General features: G+C 40.8%; 1 protein-coding gene across 3 annotated transcripts in view; it reads left to right on the top strand.

Moving 5' to 3' along the window:
- The window catches only part of LAMA4 (laminin subunit alpha 4), a 139,658-nt gene that overhangs the window by 57,091 nt on the left and 64,595 nt on the right, over positions 1–17,972 (top strand). For 2 of the 3 annotated variants that reach the window (XM_070449937.1, XM_070449935.1), the window contains exons 6-9: positions 4,753–4,967; positions 6,977–7,072; positions 9,515–9,666; positions 11,508–11,618. In XM_070449937.1, the coding sequence (XP_070306038.1) occupies positions 4,753–4,967; positions 6,977–7,072; positions 9,515–9,666; positions 11,508–11,618 (574 nt within the window). The remainder of the gene's footprint in view (positions 1–4,752; positions 4,968–6,976; positions 7,073–9,514; positions 9,667–11,507; positions 11,619–17,972) is intronic. The other variant, XM_070449936.1, reaches the window with a different exon arrangement.

The raw sequence follows: 17,972 nt of genomic DNA on the forward strand, positions 1-17,972 counted from the left end.
CTCATAATTTAAACTCCCCATACTGGACCTGCTGTTCTTAATATCCACTGGTCAGCTGTAGAGCTTACCACATATTGTTGCATTTAGATGATGATCATAGTGATAATGGTAAAAATAATAAATAATATTTACTAGTGCTTACTGTATACCAGTTACTATTGTCAGCACTTTCTTTACAGGCAATGATATATTTAAACCTCAAAGAAAAACCCTATGAGATAGCATTTTCATCCTTATTTACAGAGAAAGAAAGTGAGACACAGAGAGGTTAAGCTACTTGTTCAAAATCAAACAATTTTTAAAAATCTCTTTGAACTGTGAGCTTCTCAACAGTAGTGTCTTATTTCTGTCTCTCTTCATTCTTCCCCCATTATGGTATCTAGAATATTGTAGGCACTGAATTACATTTGTTTCAGTAATGGTTCTTTAAAACATTTCTTTTACTAAAAAACCCCAGAACGTTTATTATTCCTTTAAAAAGACTCGATGCAGTGACAAGAGTCAGACATTTCTTGCGCCATTTGACCCCCTACTTCTCACCCCAAGCCTGGAAAATCAAAGACCCAGAATTGAATAGAGGTTGCAAATGTAAGTTATCTTCTGATGCAAATAATTATAAAATGAACAATCATATGGACAGAAGTTTTGAATCTCATTCTCATTCAGAGTGACCTTCCCTTTGCTCCTAAGTAGTACATTTTATTTAAAGATGGAGGGGCCTTTATTAGGTGGCTCTCGTTGCTTAAAGATCAGGAAAGAAGAATGGGGCAAATTAAAGTAAATTTAAGGGAATCTGAAAATCCTAACAGGAAAAGCCGAACATAATATCATCAGAGACTATGATGATGACAGTGATAATGATTTTGATAATGACCTTGAAGTTAGAAAAAAATAATGTAGAGGAAGAGGAAGCTAACATTTATTGAGGATTATATTATGATTCAGGCTTCTGAGATGGCGCAGTGGTAAAGAATCTGCCTGCCAAGGCAGGAGACTCAGGTTCAATCTGTGGGTTGGGAAGATCCCCAGGGTAGGAAATGTATTCTTGCCGGGAATATCCCATGGACAGAGGAGCCTGGAGGGCTACAACCCATGGGCTCACAAAGAGTAAGACGTGACTGAACACGCACCATATTATGATTTGGTGATTTAGTCTGATTCTGCAAGCATCATGTTTTTCAAACTTAAGCTGTCAGACCTGTTATCTCTACAAAAATCTTATTAAGCCTACTCTTGCCTGCTCCACTTCTGGATTCTTGCCCTGTGACCTGGAATGGGTTACTTATATTTCCCTAGCTTTAGTTCCCAGTCTTTCATAGAGAAGTGGAGAGCATTTATCTGGCACCTGCTGTGTAACAAATACTTTTTTCTTTGTTTAATTTAACCCAAATGACTATAGAGCCACGTCCTCCTCAGAAAAGCTTCTGTGCCACCTGGGCTGGGAATGTTAGCACCTTTGATAAAGGCATTCAGTGAGGACTAGAACACAGCCCTGGGAAGAGAAGCGAAGGGGGAAGAGCAGAGGACAGGGAAAGCACTACAAAATCTCCCCAAATATAGTTTTGTGGTCAAAAATTTTTTTTGACCAAAATGTTTTTTCCAAAAAGCACATCTTTTTTCCCCCCTATTTTGCCAAATGATATGATCACTGACTGAAATGACAAAGTTCATATGTCACTATTCTTTCATTTACATTGTATATTTATCAGCTCTATTTTCTCTGAGTGAATCAAGTCATTAATACAACTAGAAATGAAATTACAGAAGCACATAAAAGTGCACCAGTCCTGGGTACCTGGACTCCAGTGCTGACTCTGAATCCAATTCCTGGTCCTTTTGTATTCTTTGTAATTTACTATTGGAGGGCAGGAATTAGGCATATTAATAGATAGCATTTGATTATTCACCTGTTATATCATTAATGGGTTAATTAGTTGACTCATTAATGCCATACTTGTGGAGTGGAAAGAGTATAAGCTTGGGAGTCCCACTCAGTGCTTGAACCCTGTAGTGGTGAACCAGTCATCCTGCTTCTTCATCGTCTAGTTTCCTCATCTGTAAATTTGGAGTCAGAGTGGGCTTAGTACAAAACCTTTGCGTTCTCAGGCTATAGCATCTGTAGGGTTGAAGTTGGGACTGTGTCTTCAGAGTTGCCTCTGAGACTGCCACCAAAAGATGTTCTTGAAATTCAAAGTGACTCAAAGTAGATCTCTACTGTGGTTGAGATTCTGACTTAGAGAAGAGAAAGTTTGCTTTTTCTCTTGTAGAAAACCAGGAGACCGCCTATGGAGATCAAATACAGTGGAATCAAACAGAGAAAAGAAAGTCACTGGCATCTGGCTTCTGTGAGCGTGGACAAGTCCGTTCACTCCTGGACCTCAGGCTCCCAGTTGCACACTGAGGTGGCAGATCCGCATCCCATTTTAGTGAGCCTAAGAATCCTAATATTCTGTTTGGTAGACAGCAGCCCAGGATAGAAATTTAATCCAGCTGTGAGTTCCACAGAGGAATGATGTATGCTGACTTGGGGATCAGAGGGCCTGTAAACTAGAGGTACAGAGACATGAGTATGAATAACAAAATGTATCAAACGTTTCCTCTTTGTGGGTTGTGTGGCACTTAACACTCGATCTTATCTTTTTCATAGTCCTCGGTATCTAGAGTTTGTATAATTATGACTAATTCCTTTCCTGTTCTTTCAGTGCATAGGCTGTGTGTTTTTCCTCTTCCTGTCTCTCCACGCCTTACACAAAATAGACATGAATTGTCCTTCTGTTGGTTGAATTCAGTCATTCATGTAAAGCAGCAGCAGTGTGGTCCAGGCTGGAGTGAAGAAAAGAACATCAGGGTCAGAGGGTCTGGGTCATATGCTGTCACTTCCTGGCTGTGTGAGACTAGGAAATCAAACTAGCCTCTCAACCTCAGAATGCCAGGCCGGGGTGCCCTCCCTCCTGGGTGTCTGTGGTAACTAAAAAAACTTACCTAGTTGAAGCCATGAGATGCAATGCAAGTGACTGAACATACACCATCATTACGATTACATCACAAAACTGAGACAGGAATAAAGCCTGGGAAAACATATGCAAAATGTTGAACAGTGGTTTTGTTAAGGTCTTGGGATTACAGGTGTGATTTTTTTTTAATTTCTCTGTTTTTCAAATGTTCTGAATCATAATTCTTTTGCTTTAAATGGAGGCCTTCAAAAATGTGGTGTCTTATTATTACTGGCTGGGTCTTATTGGTTTCCTTGGAAAGTCTTCCTTTCCACTCCCAAGGCCAAGGTTCCACCCAAGGCCCTCCCCACCCAACCCCGGTCTCCTATTCCAGCCCACAGTCCACCCTGAACTCTTATGCCAACACTGGCTTCACTCACCATCACTTTTATCACACATGAAAACCTTCACTGGCTTTCTTCCTTTTTCTCTCTCATCAAAACTAACTCCTGTGCCCAACCTTTAGTCCCTTGATGGTGCGCCTGCACATTTTTTCCAGCCACTCCCAAAGCTTATTCAGCCCACCTTAGCCAGTCTTCAACAATGATTTAGGGTCCACAGCAAAACAGGGACAACAGCCAGCCAGAAAATGTGTATGTTGGCTCAAACAGTATTCTTACAAAGTGTGAAGCAACCTTTAAAAACAGGTTTCACATACAAATCCAAATTTCAACATTTCCTTTAAAAAACAGATTTACAGGACAGATCATTCCCTCACAGGTACAATGTGGAAAGAGTTGATAGGAGCTGAGAAGCACCGCCCCACTCAGATGAGACCTGTGGTCCCATCATGCTCAGCAGGGCTTCTGCTGGCCTACAGGTTATCTTTTGGAAACAGTAAAGAAAGGCATTTTTCCTCCAGGCAGAGGCAGCCCCACCCAGAGCACGCAACTTGGCAAAGCCAGCAAAGGCTGGAAAGATTTCAGTCTCTGCTCTCCAACTGGGCTGGATTCTCTTCATTAAGGGCCAGCTGGCATGACCATAGGCATCAGCTCTGCCCTCACAACAAATGCAACTAGGTATCTGGCCTCTGTAGGCTTATATATCTAAAACCTACAGAGTAATGGCCATCTGGCTCCAACTCCACTTATCTGTGGGACTCCCTCAGCTCTGCCCTCTGCTTCATCTCCACACTGTCTTCTTTCAGCCACAGAATGGCTGCCAGGGCCAGTAGTGTTTCCTGCCTCTTTATTCACCTGCTGATAGAGAGAATGCCTTCACAAAGCCCTCAAACAAGAGCCGGAGCTCCACTCCAATTGAATCACTCCTGTGCCAAACCATTTTGACTGGGACAGTGCCAGGCACTGATTGGCTCAGGTTTAGTTTATCAGAACAATCACTCTGGCAAGGTGGGACATAAACCAGTGATTCTCAGTAAAGGTATTATTAAAATTTTGTCCAGAACAATTCTTAGCTGTGCCCTAGTGGCAAATCTCATAGCCACATTTAGCATATCTAGTACCACCATCCTATGGCAGCAGTGCCTCCCAGTCATTGAAGTGTAACCACAAATACCCACAAACTGATTATAGCCAGACACTCCTGCACCTGAAGATCTTGCTGAACTGAATGGGCTGGAACACAACAGAGAAGAGTAGTTCCTTAAAAACAAAGTCCGGTCTATAGGAAGGTGGGAGAGGGGGGATTAATTCTGGGAGAATAGCCCAGAGAGATTCATTATACTTCCTTCTAAGTAAGGAAGAAGACAAAAAGGAAGAAAACTAGGATGCTCAATTTTTAACGTGTGATTCCCCTTCAGATGCGCTCCTGGTTACTATGGAAACCCCTTGCTGATTGGAAGCACTTGTAAGAAATGTGACTGCAGTGGGAATTCAGATCCTAACCTGATCTTTGAAGATTGTGATGAGGTCACTGGCCAGTGTAGGAATTGCTTACGCAACACCACTGGATTCAAGTGTGAACGGTGCGCACCTGGGTACTATGGAGATGCGAGGAGAGCCAAGAACTGTGCAGGTACAGTGCCGTGCACACTACCGCGGCCGCCCGACTGGTGCCTGTGTGATGGGAGCAGGTTCTCTGTGAGCGCCAGGTTTAGGTGAATTTCTCTTGGGGACATACTGCAACTGCAGTATTACCCCCTTGACACTTTTCCAGGGTAATATGGAGTCTCAGGGTATGCATCCCATATTCCTAGGGCTAGATATTTTTATCACGACTAATGTAACTTAGCTCGTGGGTAGAATGGACCATGAGACACTTAACACCTGTGACTTTTTGTCTTAGCATCTTCATGTCCTTCCAGTTTTGACCAAAGAAGTAAATCAGAATTCCGCAAATAAGCTATCATTGACCAGAGGACTGAATGAAAGCTTGCATGGTTCACATCAATTTTCTTATTCTGCAAACTATGTCTTTCTTTATAGTTATATTTGGCAAAAATTAGCATTTCAGTGAAATAGCAAATCCAGGAGTAGTTTCATCCCCTTATTACTTCAAATTATCAGAGAAAATATTTCAGGGATAGTATCTTCCTGGTTAGACTTCAGTTAGACTGAAAAGTACCAATTTTATTTGGGATTTCTCCAATCCATTTACCTCAGAGAGTGAAGCTCTTCAGAAGTAAAGTTAAATTGCCTTCCTGCAGGATTAAAGGGAGGCTGAGACGAGTATTCCTCCTTTTATGTGCCTTTGAGATGAAGAAGACTGAGGAAGAGGTATTGTGCTCTTGTGGCTTGCTTCAGTTGGAGATGCTCTCACTGAAACAGGTTTCCACTTAAAGAGATTTTTAAGAAGTGAAGAGTTTGAGAAGAAAACAAATATGATCTGCCAAAGTCACAGAAAAGTAACCATGCCTCCATGAAAGCTGTGTGCACAGAAGCATAACCCCGAGAATAATAGAGGGAGAAAAGGAGCACTGTGTCCAGCCAGACTAGAGACAGAGAGGAAGTGGGCGTCCGAAAGAGGGTTGGCAAAGCCAAAGACTTAAACATTGGCATCCTGATTCTCAAAATATTGACTAAACTCATGTTTAAATGACATGGATGCAGATCACTCTTAGAAAAGAAGCTAATGTTGGAAGCAATAATGCATGACCTTGCTGAATTGTTTCATAAATCTGTATTTTATGGAACATTTAACAGCCAAAATGTAATAAATGTATGTTATCCTTAAAGCCAATTTTTTATGATTATTCTGTAAAGACAGTTAAGAGGTGGGAGGAAATTCACAATTCTAGTCCAGCTTACTGCTAGCCTACATAACTGAAGAAATCCTTTATAAATATTAGAAATTAATCTCCACTCCAAAATGCACTGGAAAATGAACAGTCTGGTGAGATTGAGGTTTTGTTTTTGGTTTTTCCCCAAAAAGCATTCTTAAAAATCATCAAAGATTAATAATGGGCTCTCAAGTCTTCTAAATTCATGTAAATAATGGTCCTAATTCTTTCCACAACATTGTTCCCAGCTATCCCACTGGTAGCCATCATTGAGAGGTTTGGAGTCAGTCTTGCCAAGGGTCAAGCCCTGTAGGAGCCAAGAATCGCCCTTGGGTCGCCTCACTCCTAGTGGGCGGCTCCTCCCTCACACCTGGCAGTAATCAAACCTAGACTTGGATTAAACTGGAGAGTCTGACTGCGATAAAAGGATGACTTGGATTCCAGCTGAATGATGGACTCTGTGATCATTTTGTACCTTGTGAAACTGACCCGGATCTCTTTGGACTGAAGCAGTTGCAGAGTCGTGTCAGAATCTCAAAAAGTTGGGAAGGGAATCCTAGAACATGGAGATTTATCTACTTTTGGCCCAGGGTCACCTTTGAAGGTCTCACCAAGCTGGGGCTTAATTGGGTAACAGGAGTAATCACTAAATCATGTATTCCTCATGATCTCAAGAAAGAATATAAATTAATCCCCACTGAAGAATTATATACTGATAGCAAGCATTTCTGCAAACCACAAAACACTGTGATATTTTAGGCATTAAGAAAATGAACCCCTAATCTCTTGTTTTTGTTTCCCACAGCGTGCAATTGTGGGGGAGGCCCATGTGACAGCATAACCGGAGAGTGCTTGGAAGAAGGTTTTGAGCCCCCTACAGGCACGGACTGCCCAACCATAAGTAAAAAAGCAGTACATGATTGACTAACCCCACTTTCTCTAATGCGCTGCAGGTGTAGGATTAAGAGCTATGCAATCCCACCCTCTCTAGAAACTGTCCTGAGTCCCACCATTGGCTGTAACCCTGTCTGTGCCTCAATCAAATGGACCCCAAGCTAAAGACATTCAGTCCACTTAATTCCAATTGGCAAATAGCAGGTTGCATTTAAACAGCTCTATTTTAGAAAAATTATTTTTGTTAAGTCTTTAAGTTCAAGGTCTTACTTAGTAGGTAAAGTTGGAAATACAGTTCCCAATGACTGAGTTCATTTTAGGTCCTTTTTCTATATTATCTCTTCAGGTCCTCAGATAATGTAATCCATAGACAGTGCTTTACAACATTCGGTAAATTCATGTACCAACAAGAGATTTAAGTGGCTTTTCCCCAGATCACTCCAAATCTGAAGTGGCACCAGTAATATAATATTCAGTCCTTATGAAAAGGAGCTGCCTTCTCTCTTTCCTGTCTGTCCTGTCATTCAGATCATGAAAGTGAAAGTGAATGTTGCTCAGTCATGTCCGACTCTTCGGGATCCCGTGGATTATATTGTCCATGGAATTCTCCAGACCAGAATACTGGAGTGGGTAGTCTTTCCCTTCCCCAGGGGATCTTCCCAGCCCAGGGGTCAAACCCAGGTCTCCCACTTTGCAGGTGGATTCTTTACCAGCTGAGCCACAAGGGAAGCCAAGAATACTGGAGAGGGTAGTCTATCCGTTCTCCAGCGGATCTTCCCGACCCAGGAATTGAACCGGAGTCTCCTGCATTGCAGGCAGATTCTTTACCAACTGAGCTATCAGGGAAGCCCAATTCAAATCATGAGTAGTCCTAATGGTCCAAGGACCTGCTGAAACAATTCAAAACAAAACGCCCAGAGCCAGTCTTGATGACTTCTCAAGCGCCCTTTAAGCCAGTAGCCTAGAAAAGTCTATGATTGATTTTTAGAAGAATTCTAAGGAAAGTTTTGCCTTAGAAAACATTCTATCAAGAAAGTAACTATCCGTGGCTGATTCATGTCAATGTATGACAAAAACCACTACAATATTATAAAGTAATTAGCCTCCAACTAATAAAAATAAATGGAAAAAAAATAAATAAATAAAAAATAAGTGTTGATAAGATGGATATGACAAAAGCAAAAAAAAAAAAAAAAAGAGAATTGAGCATTCCATCCTTGTTAACCAAACATTGAATTTTGCCTGGAATATAAAATAAATAAACATGAATTTTAAAAAAAAAGGAAAGTAACTAATATTTGGCTTTAAGTAGAGTGTTTTAAAGACTACTTTAATATTAGATATCCCTTCCCCCAAACAAAAACATCTTGGCCTCTCAGTCCCTCTGGGCACAAGAGATTAATATCACGATGAGTCCCATATCACAAGGTGACATAGGATGGAAGGCACAGGCTGGGCAAAGTTTGCATACTGACAGCATAGGTGATCCCCTGTGCACAGTCGCTTTAAGGACATCAGGTGCCTGCTTGGCCTCTATGTGTCTCCTCCACCAGCCTGATGTACTGGCTGGGGAGTCATTCCTTAGAGCATATGAGGAAGACTGCATTTAACTTCAAGTAACAAATTAACATATTAACAACCATTAACCCTTTAGTCTCCATTTATCAGTTCCCTAGACAAGAATACATCTGGTGGAAAAGAGGTTGGAAACAGAAAATTTTCAAAGGGTGTCCTTAGTGACTGTGTCCCAGGAGGGCATTGGGTCGTGGGGGTGACGACGGTGGTCAGAGGAACTCGAATGTGAAATGCAGGAAGCAGCGAGAAACCACCACCCTCCTCACCACACGTGCAGGGTCATCAGCTGTTAGAGAGTAATATTAGCAAACAGTGAGGTCCTGCCTACCTGTTCAGACAGGAGGTCAGGCCATGGGGAAGCAACGGGCCATCCATGAGGTGAGGAGAAAGCCCTGGAACCTGAACAGTCAGTCAGGAAAGCTGCTGTGAGAGAAGTGGCAGGTGAGTTCCAGCTTCACTGGCCGGTGCCAAGTGGAAACCCACAGCCTGACATGGAGGGCGTCCTCACAGATGGCTTTCCCCTGACCAGAGAAAAGTGGGGAGAAGGTTCTCTTCAGCCACCCACCGTCTCTCAGATGCCTTGCCCTTTGGACTTCCTTTCCTCCTCAGTTCAGCCACTAGTGTTCATGGTAACCTGCTTTTCAGTTGCGTGTTTGTTTTTTATGTTTTAAGCAGGGATAGTGCCCAGCGTACACTTTGGTCATCTGAGACTCTCTGAGTATAAGGTCTAGTTCCGTGGTCCAGAATAGCTCCTCAGGAAACAAAAATACAAATAGTATTAACCAAGGAAGGGCATATAATGACCAACTTAGAGCAGCATGCTTCACAGCTGACCTTTGATTTTGAGGAAATGACATGCCCGTTGTACCACCAGGCTGCGATAAATGCATCTGGGATCTGACTGATGACCTTCGGTTAGCAGCGCTCTCAATTGAAGAAAGCAAATCTGGCCTGTTGAGTGTATCATCTGGTGCCGCAGCTCATAGGCACGTGAACGAAATCAACTCCACCATCTACCTCCTCAAAGTATGCAGGAATGGTGTACTTTCTGTGTATTTTCACTCTGGTTTCACTGGGTCACTCCTAGTACTTCCTACCCTTTTGTTATCTGAGTCCAGTAGTTATATTACATATTGCCAGACCTCAGAAATTATGAAGAGTTGATTATACTAATGCGCTCCATCCTAAACCAAGAGCTGTCATCTGTGAAAAAGGTTAATGGAAAATGAAATGACTGAAAAACTAGTATCTATGTATAAAGCTATACATTTCTCCTCTATACATTATAGAGGAGAAACCCTCTTATTTTCTTAAGCTATACATTGGTTACTTAAGTCAACATAACAAACATACTATTACCTTAGCTTCAGTTTGCTATGTTTTCGTGGGTTTCTTTGAAAACTAATACATACACTATTGTGTATGTTTTCCTTCTTTCCTCCCTCTTTCTCCTGCCCTTACCATTCCATCTCACTGACACACATTTTTTCTCAGTTTTCCAAACTGACACACACACTCAAACACAGAAGCATGCTCATATGCTCTGTTTCTCTTCCTTGATCTAGTGGTTAAATCTGATAAGCAAGTTAAAGGCAGACAGTAGTCAAAAACTGTAACAGTGCTTATATCTCTAAGCTTTAAGAGGTGTTTTTCCCCTCTCTTAATTATAGGCTTCTATCACAACCAACAGATACTTTTTAAAACAATGATAATCAGCTAAAAGGTTAATAGAACTAATACTAGCATACTTTTTTATTTTGTTAGTCAAATTAGCGTAGTGGTTAAGAGCATAAATTTTGACACCAGAATGCTTAGATTCAAATCCCAGCTCTGACATTTACTAGCTTTGTGACCTTGAGTAAATTGTTTAACCTCTTTAGTTTTCATTTCCCTCATCTGAAATTGAGGATAATTATTATACCTATCTCATGGGTTGTTGAGAGAATTCAGTGAGTTGTTATATAGAGAGCAGTCAGAATAGTATCTAACATAGAAAGTACTCAATTCTCTGCTTTTAGGAGGTACAAATAATATCCACAGCAATTGCCCCAAACAACAAAGTGTAGAACAAAGCAAAAATCTCGAAGTTGTAAAGCTGGATGAAGTCTTAGTAAGCACTCTATTCCCAGTTTAGGAATTGTTTTTGTCCAAACTCATCTGTTTGGACACATGAAGGCAGTAATTCTCAGAGCAGTCACCCAGACTCGGTCCTCTTGATACTGCTTGAATCCTCTTTCCCCAAAAGGACAGCTTCAAGGTAGAAATAGCTATTATATCAGATATAATAATATTATAGCTGACAGGAACAGTGCCCAGATTAGAGAACTTACTCCAAAGTAATTGAAGGGAAGCTACACCTGGTGCAAACTCCTCAAAAATGGGAATGAAACGGGCAAATGGTCTGCAATAAAAATAATTGTTTTCCTTACACTAGAAAGAGGAAACTGAATTTCTAGAACTCCGTTTTCATTGATCAAGGTGGGTTAGCATTTCCTCGAAGACCTGCCAGAACTGAAGTTTTAAAGCTCAGACACACAAAGCCACTGCCTGTCTATACTGAGCCTGTTTGCAAATTTGCAAAAGGTACCCTTTTCCCAGAACCAGCCCAGCCCACACCAGAGTCTCCAGCCTGCTGAGGGGAGCTCACAGAATTTCTGTCCCCAGAGCCCTCAGTCCCCTCAGGCAGACCTCAGATTTCATACCAGCTTTCAGTAGCCTGTAGACCCCACTATTTTGAGAATAAAGGCTGACTCTCTACTGTAGTCCTCTTACAATGAAAGGGTTTTCTGTGTATTTTTATAAACCTGGTGTGCACATCTATTGACAATGGAAAAATACGTGTTTTGTTGTTTCGTTTTAATCCACAGACAAAATTGTCAGAAAGAGAAAACCAGTATGTCCTAAGAAAGATACAAATCAACAATGCTGAAAACACAATGAAAAGCCTTCAGTCTGACGTGGAGGAATTAGCTGAAAGGGTATGTATTCGGTTTCTGAGACTAACTTCAAGGAGGGATTTAGCTAGTGTGAGACTGGCTAGTCACAAATGTTTGAGGCTTAACACAGCCCAGAAAAAATGCAGGGACCCAGGTGCCTTAAAATAAATAAAGGCAAGACCTAAGGATAAAGTTAACACACTTGGTCTCTACTATATCTTTGCATTTTGATTGGTTTCCTTGAAAAACCATGTTTATGGGGAACTTTCGTTGTGTTTGCTGCTGGTAAATATCATTGATATGTATTTCATTTGGATATTCATTCAGCTGTTTGCCTTAACATTTTATGGCTAAGAGCTATAGAGTGTCCAGAAGTAAACTTTATTACATAGAGTATAAACTTTAAATGTTTGCTACAGGCTGCATTAAATAATAAAAGGAAAGAGGAGAAATTGTGTTGAGAAAGCAATTTTGCAGTTTGGCAGAGGGAAAAGAACACTTCAGACCCTCATTTTTTACCATATACCATTAATAAACTTCAAACAGATTAAAGACTTTAGTTTAAATCTAAAATTTTCAAGAAAACGTTTGAACTAGATAATTAGTAAATCTTGAAAGGAAATAAAAATACAATTAAACATAGTGTGAAGAATTATAGTAAAATGAAAGAATAGATTTGACAAGGTAAAACTGCAAATACTCAGTAAAACAACTAAATAAACAAAAAAAGTCAGTGAGACTAAGAAAAATGTTGAGGGAAATGTGGCTTGTAAAAGCTCTCACAAATTAACAAAAACATTAAAACACAAGCAAAGTCATTCCCAAAGGGTCTAATGGAAAAATATCCATCCTCTGTTCTAATGAAAAAAAAAAAGAAAATGCAACTAAGCTCCAAGGCACCATGTTTAATATACTAAAATCTTTAACACATTTTTTTCCCCTGATTATGTTCCACCAGTTCTGCCCAGAGTACCCTGGAATTTCTGCTTTCAGATACTAATATTTGACATAAACTGTTATTCTTTTCAGAAACAATTCTCATTTTCTTTTTTTTTCCATTTATTTTTATTAGTTGGAGGCTAATTACTTTACAATATTGTAGTGGTTTTTGTCATACATTGACATGAATCAGCCATGGATTTACATGTATTCCCCATCCCTATCCCCCCTCCCACCTCCCTCTCCACCCGATTCCTCTGGGTCTTCCCAGTGCACCACAGTTCTCATTTTCTACAAAAATAATGGTTAAAATGACTCTTATAATCTCTTTTGACCTTGGACCTCTTAAACTAAGAGATTATGCTTCTAAAAATGTGAATTACTCTAATTGAATCCTTGGAAGATTCAACTGCTTTTAAATGCATATAAAAATTGTGTCCCCCTTTCTCCATGCAATAGAGCATATTAACCCAACCATCAACATTTGAGGAGCAGTGAGATCTCTTAAATTTCAAAGGAAAATACCATGAAAGAAATCTTTGTGAAAACTCATTGTAATTTCATTTCTATGTCATGGCTGGAACTTGCTGGAAGTGTCTCCCAATTCTTGAGGAAATGTTTTCACCAAGATTAGTTCCTCCCATAGCTTAGACACAGAGTTACTGATTCTTTTCTTGTACAGTTTTCCTACTTCCAGTATTAATTAAATGCAAGTTTTCATGGGGAGGAAATAATGTATGCTTCAAAGGAACATCACAGTAGAAAAGGTTCGTAAACAACAAGAACAGACCACCAAAGCAGGAAGTTGATGATAAAGCTACTAGAACATTCACCCAGTTGTTTCCATTGATTTTTACTGAAAATAGCATCCTTCTTGTTGTGACATCAGCAGTCCTGATGGTACAAGAACCTGCTGAAACATTTTGAAGCAAACACCCAGAGCTAGTCCTAATGACTTCTCAAGCATCCTTCAAGCCCTTGGTCTAGAAAAGTTCATAATTGGTTCTTAGAAGGATGTAATAAAAGCTTTGTCTTAGAAAGCCTTCTATCAAGAAAAGTTAACAATATTTAGCTTTAACTAGAATGAAGAACTTCACTGTAGAGTCCCACAGTGTGGTAAAAATCACAGTAATGTTGCCTCTTAAAATTGAAAATGTGGTTGATCCTTGAACAACACGGGTTTGAACTTCGAGGATCTACTTACACACAGGTGTTTTTTGGTACTGTGGTACAATGGTATTACATGATTCACAGTTGGTTGAGTCCAAGGATATAGAACCTCAGATATGGAGGGCCAACTGTTAAGTTACACATGGATTTTCAACTGTATCAGTGCCCCAAACCCCTGCATTGTTCAAGGGACAACTGTACCCTCTGTATGCAAAGTAGCTGTTACATGAATATAATGTAACCCAAATTTCACAGTTTACATTAACTTAAAGTTACTGGTTTTTTCCCCCAACTTCCATATGTAAGTCCTCTAGCCCTCTTTTGATAAATCCTACTGCCTCTTCCCACCCCATACTTAAGGAAATTTACCTCTTTCCTGAGAAACCTGTATGCAGGTCAAGAAGCAACAGTTAGAACTGGACATGGAACAATAGACTGGTTCCAAATTGGAAAAGGAGTACATCAAGGCTGTATATTGTCACCCTGCTTATTTAACTTATATGCAGAGTACATCATGCAAAATGCCGGGCTGGATGAAGCACAAGATGGAAGCAAGATGGCCAGGAGAAATATCAATAACCTCAGATATGCAGATGATACCACCCTTATGGCAGAAAGCAAAGAGAAACTAAAGAGTCTTTTGATGAAGGTGAAAGAGGAGAGTAAAAAAGTTGACTTAAAACTCGACATTCAAAAAATGAAGGTCATAGCATCCAGTCCCATCACTTCATAGCAAATAGATGTGGAAACAGTGAGAGACTTTATTTTCTTGGGATCCAAAATCACTGCAGATGGTGACTACAGCCATGAAGTTAAAAGACACTTGCTCCTTAGAAGAAAAGCTATGACCAACCTAGACAGTGTATTAAAGAGCAGAGACATCACTTTGCTGACAGAGGACCATATAGTCCTCTGTCGGCATATGGACCATATAGTCCATATAGTCAAAGCTGTGATTTTTCCAGTAGTCATGTATGGATGTAAGAGTTGGACCATAAAGAAGGCTGAGCACTGAAGAATTGATGCTTTTGAACTATGGTGTTGGAGAAGACTCTTGAGAGTCCTTTGGACAGCAAGGAGATCAAACCAGGCAATCCTAAAAGAAATCAGTCCTGAATTTTCATTGGAAGGACTGATCCTGAAGCTGAAGTGCCAATCCTTTGGCCACCGGATGCGAAAAACTGACTCATTAGAAAAGACCCTGATGCTGGGAAGTATTCAAGGCGGGAGAAGAAAGGGACTACAGAGGATGAGATAGTTGGATGGCATCACTGACTCGATGGATATGAGTTTGAGCAAGCTTTAGGAGATGATGAAGGACAAGGAAGCCTGGCGTGGTGCAGTCCATGGGGTTGAAAAGAGTCAGACATGACTGAGTGACTGAAAAACAGCAACTTTTGGGAAACCCCTAAAGGATGCCCATGCATTTGTGTTCCCAAAGAGCTGCTGCTCAAAAAAGCCTCGATTTTGCCTCGATTTTGCTGATCATGTCTGTAATGAAATACCAAAGTCTCTGTCAAGATTCCATTCTCCCATGTTCCCAAAGGCACCATGCTCAGAGCCAGAGTGGACTAGGCTACAAGCAGAAGTGAAGATAGTGACCCTGTCCCAATCTCACTGCTGCCCTTTGCCATCTGGATCTAGAGCCCAGTCTCCCAAGAGCTGGGTCAGGAGGGTGCCACACTGTTCCCTACAGTTCTCCATCTCCTCCATCTCATCCTTACTCCTTCAGCACGTATGAAGACCTTTAGGGTTGGAAGGAAAGTAGGTCACTTCCGTACATCAAAAGCCTCATCTCCAATCCTGATAAAAAGACAGGACAAAAAGTCAAAATATGTTTCAATTACAGTTGACCACAAGACTGTAGAACTTAAGCCTTGGCATTGCAAAAGATTAACTATAAAGCAAGGAGCAGAAGACAATGCTGAAGAGGTTCTCAGAGGCTAAATTGTGAAGAACTTTGCCCACCATGCTCATCCTATGGACTTGGGAAGATATTGGAGCATTTACCTACAACTATGAGCTGATTAGGTGTGAAGTTTCAGAAACCTTCCTCTGCAGTGGGGATGATAAATTGGTGAGTTTAAGACTGAAGACAGGGACACCAGTTAGTAGATTGTCACAGTAATCCAAACAAGAGCAGTCAGTTGCTACCTTGTATTCATTGGAAAGGAAATTGCAGTGAACCAGGATAAACTAAAACTAGTGGTGGGGAACAAGAAGAGAGGCCAGAATGGCAAGTGAAATAAAAGTGATCCAGTGACCAACCAGTTGAATATGAAGAGCTGCAAAGATGTAAGCTATTAGACTTGTTAAGATAGATGGCCAAGACTGATAATTCAGAATGGATTCTCTGTACCTCTTCAGGTGAAGTACCAGTGGATGCCAGAGATTTGAGTCTGTAGCTCAAGAGAAGAGATCAAGGCTGGAAAAGTATTTCAATGTTTAGGAGATAGTTAAACCCACACAAGTAGACATTACCGTACAAATTGTGAAGTGGCACACCAGTATTCCTACTGCCATTTTGTCCAGTACTGCCTCTCTTTAATGCTTCTCTTAGAGTTATTATTAAAAGATCCCCTTTCACTCTCAAAAGTGTCATGTTGAAATAAATGATTATCATCCTAGATAATGATTATCATCCTCACTAAATAGAATAGTATTCTAGGTATACTATACTTTATGCCCTGTATAGTAAATGAAATTCTTGCCACCTTTTACATCAAATGTGTGTCAGAATTCACTGTTGATGTGAGTAAATGATTAATCCATTTGTAATGCTAAACATCAACCAGCTTACAGTTGTGAGCTAACTTTTTAATACAGTTTTCCTTAGACCAGGATGCAGCTGTTTTACCATGTGCCCACGTCATTATTTTCCTCCCATAATCAAAGTTAACGAAAACTGTAGAACTTTCAAATAAGGAATCACTATATATTATATCCAGTAATTTTGCAGTTTAAAGAAACAGATGTTCCTCTTTGCTGCTGTCTTTTTTAAAATATGTATATCTAAGCGCCCTCTGGTGTTGGTCAAAAGAGCTTGTCTTTGAGTTATCCTCTAGCTGTCTTTCATTACTTCAGTGAATTCAGAGTTTCCATATCAAGAAATAAATGAACACAGTAATAATAATAAACCTTTTCCCTTGAAGGATGAAGCCAAAGTCAAAAATATGCTTGTTGTACTTTGTAAATATAACTAAATTTAAACTGGACCAAAAATCAACTTCTTAAAATTTTTTTTAATGTTTTATAGGTCTGTGTCCCTGTTTTTTAAAAGCAGGAAGGGATGACATCAAGAATAAGATTCATCTTATTTTCTGCATCATCTAATTTTAAAGTGACCACAAAGCTTGTGTTTCCAGAAAGCATTATAACAGGGCAGGAGGGAGATGAAATTGTGGGAAAAGAACACGTGACTCAGATTGCTGTGTCCATTCAGAGAGCATGCATTTCAGCGAAGGAGCTGCAGTCTGCAGCACCGGGAGCTTTGTTTGGAGGGATTTTGGACACAATGCCAATGAAAAGCTCCTGGGGCATGTGTTTGCTGGGATGCCATTTCTACATTCTCCTCCTTGAAGGGCCAGTGGCTTGGGTTATGCTTGTGGTCGTTGTTTAGTCACTCAGTTGCATCCAACTCTTTGTGACCCCACGGCCTGTAGTGCTGGGCTCCTCAGTCCCTGGGATTTCCCAGACGAGACTACTGGAGTGGGTTGCATAAAAACATTCCAGGTAAAATCATGGCCTAATCCTCCTGCTGGAACAAGAGGTGAAAGGAGAGAGATTTGGAACAGCCACTCTCCTGTTCTGGGGGCCTACCAGCCAGCATTCTGTGTAGCAGGTCACCTGGCAGTCCAGTCAGGTACAGCTCGTTTGTCACAGAGCTGAACCAGAAAGACACTGGGCAAGGCAAGTGGGCGCTTGATCAAATGTCAGACTGAGGAAATGTCCCGCCTCTTAAATATAACCCATGAATCCGTCTTCCTGATGCCAGAGTAAGTACGCATCCCCATGCTGTGCATCTAGGCTGGTGTCCTGACCTTGAACCATTTTTCAAGATGTGCTTCCCTTGTGGCTCAGACAGTCAAGAATCTGCTGCAATGTGTGAGACCCAAGTTCGATCGCTGAGTCAGGAAAATCCCTTGGAGAAGGAAATGGCCTTCCACTCCAGTATTCTTGCCTAGAGAATTCCAGTATGCTTGCCTAGAGAATTCCATGGACAGAGGTGCCTGGCGCACTATAGTCCGTGGGGTCACAAAGAGTTGGACGCAACCAAGTGACTACACT

The sequence above is a fragment of the Odocoileus virginianus genome, chromosome 19 (assembly GCF_023699985.2).
Source record: "Odocoileus virginianus isolate 20LAN1187 ecotype Illinois chromosome 19, Ovbor_1.2, whole genome shotgun sequence".
In the NCBI taxonomy this organism is placed as follows: Eukaryota; Metazoa; Chordata; class Mammalia; order Artiodactyla; family Cervidae; genus Odocoileus; species Odocoileus virginianus.